The sequence below is a fragment of the Anabas testudineus genome, chromosome 7 (genome assembly GCF_900324465.2).
Source record: "Anabas testudineus chromosome 7, fAnaTes1.2, whole genome shotgun sequence".
Lineage (NCBI taxonomy): Eukaryota > Metazoa > Chordata > Actinopteri > Anabantiformes > Anabantidae > Anabas > Anabas testudineus.
This window is the reverse complement of record NC_046616.1, coordinates 6,740,712-6,750,075: the sequence shown is the minus strand read 5'-3', so window position 1 is coordinate 6,750,075 and position 9,364 is coordinate 6,740,712. Positions and strand designations below refer to the sequence as shown.

General features: G+C 42.5%; 1 protein-coding gene across 3 annotated transcripts; it reads left to right on the top strand.

The window, feature by feature from the left end:
* The first annotated feature begins 13 nt into the window (after positions 1–13).
* On the top strand, positions 14–9,248 carry nr1h5 (nuclear receptor subfamily 1, group H, member 5). 3 transcript variants are annotated; one of them, XM_026367837.1, is made up of 11 exons: positions 14–1,009; positions 3,854–3,989; positions 6,438–6,833; positions 6,927–7,067; positions 7,144–7,268; positions 7,593–7,691; positions 7,779–7,875; positions 7,982–8,098; positions 8,226–8,315; positions 8,416–8,529; positions 8,741–9,248. In XM_026367837.1, the coding sequence occupies exons 2-11, from the start codon at positions 3,893–3,895 to the stop codon at positions 8,941–8,943; spliced, it is 1,479 nt and encodes a 492-aa protein (XP_026223622.1). In that variant the 5' UTR covers positions 14–1,009; positions 3,854–3,892; the 3' UTR covers positions 8,944–9,248. The 3 variants fall into 3 exon arrangements, with proteins under 3 accessions (XP_026223622.1, XP_026223623.1, XP_026223624.1); XM_026367838.1 differs by having other exon boundaries at positions 3,850–3,989; XM_026367839.1 differs by lacking the exon at positions 14–1,009 and adding an exon at positions 1,380–1,745.
* Positions 9,249–9,364: the final 116 nt, after the last annotated feature.

Here is a 9,364-nt window from a genome sequence, read left to right as displayed (position 1 = left end):
CCCTCAAAGTTTACTCTCTTCACCTCCCACTGTTTTTCAGCCCTGCCCTGGTCATGGCCTACTCTTGGCCCTGATGTTGACCTCTGACCGTTTCCCTTCACTGACCTCAACCCCCCCAGCGTCTGTGTTTGACCTGCTCCTGGGAGGCCTTGACAGCCGTGTTGTTTTTCTTCATTAGCAGATTCACACTGACTTTCAGTTGCACCCTACTTGTTCATAACACCCACGCGCACACACACATTTTCTGCCACTATTAAACATAATGCAATAGCATACACTCAAAACAGTAAGGGCCCACCCACTGAGGAAAGCAAGGTCACTACAGAAAATATTAATGGGCTCAGTAAGTGTGTACGTGTGTTGCGGGGTGGTGAGTGTTACAGTGTGTGGTTGTGAAACAGTGGCAGAGAGATTGTTAAGCGGGAGTTAGCAGGAAGAGCCTGTGATAGGGAGCATCCATCCATCACCAGGGATGAACAAGAGGCTGTTTATAAACACTCCATACTGGGAATTTCTTAATGAGATGATTCCAGTTTCTCGTAGCAGGGGAGGGGAGGAGGTCCTTTGTGACTCAAAGGTTGCCAATTTAAATCCCTGTAGTGCAACAAGAAGGCCCTATAGGGGACATTTTATTGTACATCTGAATTATTTGCAATTTGTCATCGTTAACATTCTCGGACTTCAAATGTTATTATTTCCTGGCTGTAGTTCATGTTCCTCCAGTTTGTTCCTAAAAAAATGTGTAATGTCTGTTATTTTTTCTCTTCACTGACAGGTTTTTGTCCTGCAAGAGAAAGTGTAAAGGCAAAGATCTTTGGTCAGGTTCTTTAGGTCCACCTAAAACACACATGAAGAGCTACTGTCCCATTTGAAGGGTCCTGTTTACTTTGTGTGTGTGTGAGACCGAGAGAGAATGGAGGCTGGGCTGCACTCAACATTACAAAAAGTGAGAGCAGGACAAAGCTAGAAGACGTCTGGGCGGTCAACACAACAGCACAGCTCATCAGCGGTGAGTTTACAACCTCTGCTCCTAACTAACAGAATCATAAAAGGTGTTAAGTGATCTTTGACCTAGAAATCAGGTATTTATCCTTTATCCAGACCCCTATCTACCTTTGAATGGGACTAATTGATTTAACTTGAGTTTAAGACAGTGGATGTTGTGATTTGTCATTTTTCTGCTGCAGCGTGCCTGTGTATGTTCTCTTCAAGAGTCAAAATTAAACACTTTGATGCCATTTCAACATAGCGAGATTACATCAAATATAAACCTAATAGGAGAATATGACTCAGTTAAATGCATAAATATGTTTAATAATAACATTTTATGGATTAACTGTGATCAACTTTTTGATTTGATCTTTTCAGTCATTTATATTCTACTTCAGCAAACATAACCTCGACATATTAAAAGCACAAACACTGTACTTTGAAAGTCCAGTCTCACATTAACTTCAACAGGACGGAGAAAAAATGTCTTTCAATAGACTTAACTAACACTGAACAATTTACATTGCTCTTCGTGATAGCCAGACATATACTGAGATATAAGCTGTGGACTTCACTGACTAAATCCCGAGGCTGCTTTAATGTCAGGTTCCCACAAGGATCAGTAAACAATCCAGGCCATTATCGAACTGCAGCTACCAGCCAGCAGCTCGCTGATAAAGAGAGCAACTAGCCGCATGGAGAGGACGTCCTGAGCTGGATTTATCATGTGCTGCATTTATCTACAGGCTTGTACTGTGAGTGATTCGGGACTAATGAGTTTAAGGGTTTGAACTTGCCGTCAGTTTGTTTCATTTGGTCTGAATCTTAGTTGAATTTAATGTTTTAAGTTGGTGTTAAGTAGTAATGCCAGTAGTTTTTCTGGGTTTTTAATCAGTCCCTCTCTGTGCTGATGCTTGCTCCCTGTGTATCAAATGACAAATAACAATAGACAGGATATTTTCTAGCAATTGATTGCTGGCATTCCACCAATCTATCATAGACACATTTCTTTATTATATTAGGTGCTTTATGCAGACGATACTGTGCTATTCAGTCAACGTAAAGACATTAGAGAACCTCTCTTGGATACAAGCTTTCATTATCCCAAGAGGATTCCTTCCTCCAACTTTGGCCACTTCCTGTTTCCTCTATAACTAGCAGTGGGTCAGATTTTACACCTTTCTAATGAATTCTCTCAAAATCTACCAGAAGAAGTGGCACAAACATTTGCACACACGTTAATGGTTAACAGAGAATTTAATAATCCAGGTGAATTTGATTGAATTCAAATTAATTTGATTGAATCAATTCATCTTTGTCTGTCTTTATTTGTCTTTATTGGTTTACGAGGGCTTCAAATTCTGATCCTCAATTTAGAAAATAAATAAATGTTACTAGGAGAAAAGAGGAAAAGCGATGGAGGCTTTCCTCTTCCAGCAATACTAGATACTGTTTATAGAGAATACAGACAGAAATATAAGAGGTAGAATTAAAATATGAAGAAACAGAATGACAGTAAGTCAACAAGTGGAGTTGAAGTTGTTGGAAATTATATTTCTTAATAATACATCTTACCAGGGACTATTTTATGTAGTTTTATTTTATTTGCCGAGTGTTTCAATTATACATTTTGGTTTTTGAATCCAGTTGACACTGGTACTGACTTTTTTTGTGTGTGCCTAGCGTCATTTGTTCTATCAAGTTTTAGCTTTTTCCCTGGATTACCTAGAGCCTGAAGTGGTTTCATGTCATCATGAACTATGACCACATGTGTACCAACTTACCCTTTGGACATAATCTTCAAAAGAAACACACATGTAGTTAGCAGCCAAATTCCTGTTTCATTTGTCATCATGATCGATCGTGATCAGTCCAGTGAAGGTCACAGCTCCAGTGGCCGTGATTGGCTCTTCCCTCGCCCTCTGCTATCCACCAGTCAGTCCTGGCTCCCATAATGAGCCAGTGAAAGGGATGATATGAGGGTGGGAAGATGCCATTAATCCTCAGTAAGCATGCTGCGTGTCAACTGGACTCGCTCTGAGATTTTCAGGCCAGTGTTGAGGTCACTCCTCTGTGTCCTGCGGGTGGTTCAGGTCTTGACTCCTGTCGTTCTGTCCCGGCCTAGTTAACTGTCTGTGGGGGAGGATGAGGTCCACGAGCCTCTTAAATCAAATCACTGTCCAATATTAACTGCAGCACAAACAGAACAGCGGTAAACAAAAGGCAGAGTAAACACACTCCCAAGGCTTGCAGGACAAACACGGACACACACACATGCGCAGCACACACGAGTTAAATATAGAAAACAGTTCAGTATTAGTAGTAGGGTTTGTTTAATTGGACTCAATCTGTCCACAGCTTCAGAATTTAATATTTCTAAACAGATATTCAAAGATATTTGTGCAGAACGGTTTCATTTGCCCAGCCCAGCTGTTGCTCTCTGGATTACATCCACCCAGGCTCACAACTCACACATATACACACAGCACACACTAAGTGCTGAGTGTCCCTCGCTCTGCCCATAAGGGAGCAGGTCTGATGTGTGAAGTTCCAGCCAGGTCCAGCTGTTTGGACCACAGTCCCATTCCCTGTCCTTCCTGGGTGTCCCTGCTTTCCCTTTCGTCTACCCCCCGGGGGACAGTTAAGACCTCCTCCGGCACATCATCCACCACAGACAAGAACCTCAGCTGCACTCTTCCTCTCTGCTTTTTAAAAAATAGGCTGGGATATCAGTCTGCTCAGCCAAGAGACCTGGACACATCATGGGGGCTGGGGAATGTCTTTGCATCTCCCAGGTCTTTCATGTGTAAATCCTTTGAGTAATTGTCTGTGTGTCTTTATGTCTCTCTGTGTGTGAAGATAGACTCTGTATTACTAGCTGGAGCAAGGATCTTCTGTCCAGATGAGAGAGTGGACTGAGCTGGAGATGAACTTTTCAGCCGGGGGGTTTCTCTCTGCCTCGGATGGTTACTGCTCCACAGAGCAGCTCCAGTATTACGGTGAGTCCACGGTGACACTTGTGTGTCTTTCTCTTCTTCATTTTGTTTGGACTATTGCTTAGCATTTACTTTTAGTTCTCTTTCTACTTCTGTTTTTTTCTTTTACTTCTCAAAAATGACACCAGTGCTCTTAAACACAGAAGCATGATTTGCATCATTGGAAAATTATTATTTGCAAAGCACATTTAGTATCATCATCATCATCATCAGTATAACATCAATGGCAAGTAAATATTTCTAACAGACAGTTTTAAAGGGTCAGTTCACCTTAACATAAAAACTTGAAATACATTATTTGTATCATGCAATTATGACTGTGGGAGCAGTGGTTTGAATGATTTCTTCCTTCAACCCAGCCAAATGCTACAGCTCAGTGCTTTAAATAAAAGGCACTGAGAAACATAAGACAATAGAAAAAGATATAGATAAAAAACACATTGCAGTGGAATTAATTAAAAGAATACTTATTGAAAGCTCAAATGTTTTTTTTTTACAATCATTGTAAAACATGGAATTCATGTGTATGTTATTTATATATATTAAGCTGCTTTTTAATTCATTTAAATTGGTCTAAATGACCCTTTAAAATAATATAATCTGGTGAACAAGCTTAATAAAATGCTCAGACCTCAGACTTAATTGAGAATCTGCTCATGTTTTACACATTTATTGACTATTTTCAGTCTATACAACTTTTTGTTAGAAATTAGCATTTTTATAAGTTGACAATATTCCTTAATCGCCATTTTGATTAAAAGTAAAGCTTTAACTATGATTTATTGAAATAAAATTGTACTGTTATAACAATCCAGAGGATGGAACCATCCTCTGTGTGGGACACATCTCCATCTCATTCCCTCTCACAGTTTATTTACCGCCTTTGAGAACTCAGTGACATAGAGAAAATAGTTCTTGAGGAGGTTCAGCCGCTGCATTCACAGCACACAGAGAGGCTGAGCGTGCATCAGAGGATATATTTATACTGATGTGGATCATAAACAAATTCCCCCTGTTGTCTCCTCTCCTGCCCTTAAGAGAAAGGGGGGAGGTGGGGGTTGGAGCAGGCGCAATGTGGGGTAGCTTACTAGTGTTGTTTGGCTCCCTAGCATGCGTGGGATGGATGGGAGGCTGAGGAGTGTTTAGACAGCATTCGAATGGTTTACAAACAGTACGAACCATAGCTCTGTCACACGCCGAGAAAGCAAGGACCCCCCTCAAACCATCGCCACCAGAGTCTGGTAAAGACAGGAAACATCTGGAGCGAGAACGTAGGAGAGAAGACAAAAGGAAGGAGGATGGAGGGTTAATATGTTTCTTAGACGTATGGATCAGTTGACGCAGACATTTGACAGATGTTAGTTCAGCTCCTTATGATTTACCAGATCACCGAAACAACAGATTTAACAGTGGTTGCTGCCCCTTCAAAGCTTAAAGACACTCTTGAGTCTCATTTTACTTTTTGGACACAATCAGACAGATGTTATGTTCATGTTTTGCCCTTTATATTTCTATCTCAAGCGGTCCTGACACTCCTGACAGTTGGGTGGGCTCTTCATTTACTGTGTATGTAACAGATCCCACAGCACTCCCAGTTGTACTGGTCCAGATGTACTTTAAGAGGGTGCCAACGGTCACACATGTTTTCTCAGTGGAGACGAGACTTGCGTAACACTCAAAGACGTCTCAGACCGTCACAACGCTGAACAACCATTACAAACTGAATGAAACAACCACTAAACGACACTGGGAGCTCTCAGCTGCATCCTGTTTCAACAGTCTGACCAAGTTCACAAGGTCCCATTCTCAGCTTTTTATTGTATCCCCCAAGAGCCATACAAGCAGTGAAGTCACACGAGTCATGTAAGACCACATTCCTGTGACGCTCTTTGACGCAGCCCCGTTCCTGTGTTCCTTAAAATGTCCATACACATTTCTGTTATGCTAACGCGATCTGCATTATTTTTTCCCCTGAGGTTCAGGCGTGTGTGTGTTTACTTTTGGAAGTATCTGAAACACGGTTTATGCTTGGGCCATGGTGCATCCTGTCACTCTGGGACATATTATCATATATTATTGCTAATTGGTTTACTACTATTAGTCAGAAAAGCCAATATGTCCAGAACGCCCTGTAAGCCTGTTTACTCCTATTTAAAAAGGTTCACACACGTGTGCAGTATACTATCATTAAAAAGTGTTGGGTGCAGTAGCTTTTAGTAAATGTTAGTTAAACGTGTACATGGGACATTTGATTCTGCTGTGGACTGTGTGTGTTCATTGTAATGCAGAAGCAGTGTAACACTGTGACTCCAAGTGTGTTTTCAGTTTCAGAAGAACAAGATATTGAGGGTTGTGGACAGAAAACACCACTGTAAAGAAATAAGGAGAGTCAATGAACATTCCTGTCTGTGGTGTGTGTTAATGTGACGGTGTCTGTCCTTTCATCCTCAGACATGCTTGCTGACCCTCTAGGCTACCCCCTGCAGGACCCCGACCTCCAGCTGCTACCTTACGGCCAACAACAGTACAGCTCCGCCAACCTGCCTTTCTCCCTCTACGGCTCTCCACCCTCCTCCACATCCTCTCCCTCCTCGTCTTCCTCCTCCCAGCTCTGCCATCCCCCGTACCACTACAACTCTCACTGCTTGGAGGCTCCCTGTGATCCTAGCCCAGATCCCCACTGCGGAGGCCTCGCTCAGGGACTTGGAGGAGTAGGGCTGCCTCTTGGGCGTAGGTCGCGGGTGGGGTCTGGAGGGAAGAGCAGGGGGCAGGATGAGCTGTGTGTGGTGTGTGGAGATAAAGCATCAGGGTATCACTACAATGCTCTTACATGTGAAGGGTGTAAAGGTATTTCTGACTGTCTTTACTTTTGGATTCAGTTTTTAATGTTTTATTCTTTATCTTTAACCTCACCTGCTTCTTCTTTTGCTGTTGCTACAGGTTTCTTCAGGCGTAGTGTGACTAAAAAGGCTGTGTATCACTGTAAGAGTGGTGGGAGCTGTGAGATGGACATGTACATGAGGAGGAAGTGCCAAGACTGCCGGCTGAGGAAGTGTCGCGCTGTGGGAATGCTGGCTGAGTGTAAGGGACATCTACGCGACCACACTAAATCAAATGTGCTCCGACTGTAAAAAAACACATTTTGTGTCCTCCCCAGGCCTTCTGACGGAGGTGCAGTGCCAATCCAAACGTTTGAGGAAAGGAGGTAAAGGCAGAGCACAAGAGGAGGAGGAGAATGTAGACAATAGGAGAGTCACTTCTACCAGCAGGCTACCTGCACAGGTACTGACCAACACTGACTCAGTCTGTTTGATTGGATGGTCTCCACCTTTCTGATCCAGACCTAAATTCCTGGCTACACCTGGGCCTAAGCTCAACCTCACAGATTCTCTAGCGTGGCTGTGGAGTAAATTCATTTTGGGCAAATCAAATACACTTATGTAAATGTTGATGTTTATTTCTGAGGGCTACCCGTCCACAGATGTCTTGGTTTGTGAGACTGTTGAGTTGACAGTTGTTTGGTTATTTGTGTTTTTTGTGGTCAAATTCTCATGTTAAAACTGTTAACACTGTAATCCTGTGTTTTGTTAAATTCATCCTCACCAGGCTTTATCTGCCAGTTTAACCCGAGAACAGAAATACATGGTGGACAGGATGGTGGAGGCCCATCGACTGTACCGAACACAGGACAGCAGCCACTGCAGGGTCGGTCGCAGAGGAAAAACACTAATAGTACTTTCATAAACTCATTTTTCCAAGTTGTCTTCATAATCTCTTGTGTTTCCTGCTCAGTTCTTTGAGTGGCCATGTGCAGACGAAGCAGAGGGCCTGTCTGACGTTGTATCACCCCACCTGCAAAGGCTGCTGCAGTTTGCCAAAACAGTGCCAGGTAAGATCGATGGCAACAAACGGCTCTACAAGGAATTAAAAAAAAAAAGTTCTAATACAAATAAATTCAAAGCAGAATTTCATTAAATTCTGTAATGTCCTCACAGGTTTTGACCTTCTGGACTTTTCAGACCAGGCTTCTCTTTTGTCTGTGTCTTCACTGGAGGTCATGTTCCTGCTCTCAGCTCATCAGTTCTCCAATAACCCAGCAAGTCCCAGTCCAGGTGAGTAAACACCAAGAGAGAAAAGAGCAGGCCACAAAAAATATAAATGACCTTTTACATAGATTTGTAACTCACTTGTATTTGAGTTGGTCCTGCAGTCAAAAGACAATTAATTTTTCTCCATCAGCCCTGCAGCTTTTCGGTATGTCAACACACAACTGGCTGAGACAAGTGCAGTCAAAGGAAAATGTCCACACTAGGATGCTGGTCAATTCAGGTGAGTCCAGACTTACACATATCTGAAGTTACAGATCTAAAAAAAAAAAAAAAGAATTTCAAATAAAAGTTTGAGACATTTTCCATTTTCCTCTAAACAGGAAGTAGTGATGATCTCTCCGGGCCGGTGCTCAACTTTTTCCACAGCATGAAAACTCTGCGGGTGACGGAGGCTGAATATGCACTGCTCACTGCTACAGCTCTGCTTTGCTCAGGTCAGACCAGGAACGTTGTAAAAGTTAAATAAGAAACAATCCAATCAACAAGTCAGGTCTATACGTTTGGCTGCTTTATTCAGCTGTACATAACTGCAAACACTCAATGATAAACTTATCTGGAGCTTATCTGCAGCACAGTAAAAGGGTGCCTCTGAATAAGTCACTCAGTTGGTTTCAAAGGGTCTGACTCTGTGTTGCTGTTCTGTAGACCGGGCGTCACTGCAGGCAGCCAGTTGTGTTGAGAAAATGCAAGAACTGATCCTAGACCTGCTGTCCAGGGTGTGCGGGGCCCAGGCTGGAGTTGCACGAGGGGGACCACAGCGTTTTGGCCGCCTGCTGGGCAGACTGACAGAGCTCCGAACCCTCCGTCACAACTACCTCCTCCTAACAAGACAGCAACCTGGACACTAATGAAGAGGACACGCTGCCTCCACCACCACCACCACCACCATCAATGTATGAGCTGAGAAATTCTTCAAACACTTGTCTTGACATAGAAAATGTAACATTTACAAAATGAAAGGTTTTAAAACTGACACAAATCTTCCACTGTTTCCAGCAGCCTTACGAGTTTGGGTTAAGAACATTTTATAGGTCTTTTTATACCTGTTGTATACAGCTCACATGCACTTACAGTACTTTTCACTATGCTGAGTAATGTTAAAATAAAAACAAATGGACACTGTGATAACTGGAGTTCATCTGAATGAAAACTTTTACCATTTCAGTTTACTTTTGGGAAATTTCTAGAACCAACCTCCACATAGTCTTTATAAAATATATTATGATTATAAACGGATAGTGGGTACAGTAAAGAGGGGAGCCCTACCTA

Excerpts from the sequence above, each read along its gene's own strand:
- nr1h5 (XM_026367837.1), top strand. The coding sequence starts at position 3,893 with ATGAGAGAGTGGACTGAGCTGGAGATGAACTTTTCAGCCGGGGGGTTT. Across the intron at positions 3,990-6,437 it reads AGAGCAGCTCCAGTATTACG|ACATGCTTGCTGACCCTCTA; the intron begins GTGAGTCCACGG and ends TTTCATCCTCAG. Across the intron at positions 7,876-7,981 it reads GTTTGCCAAAACAGTGCCAG|GTTTTGACCTTCTGGACTTT; the intron begins GTAAGATCGATG and ends ATGTCCTCACAG.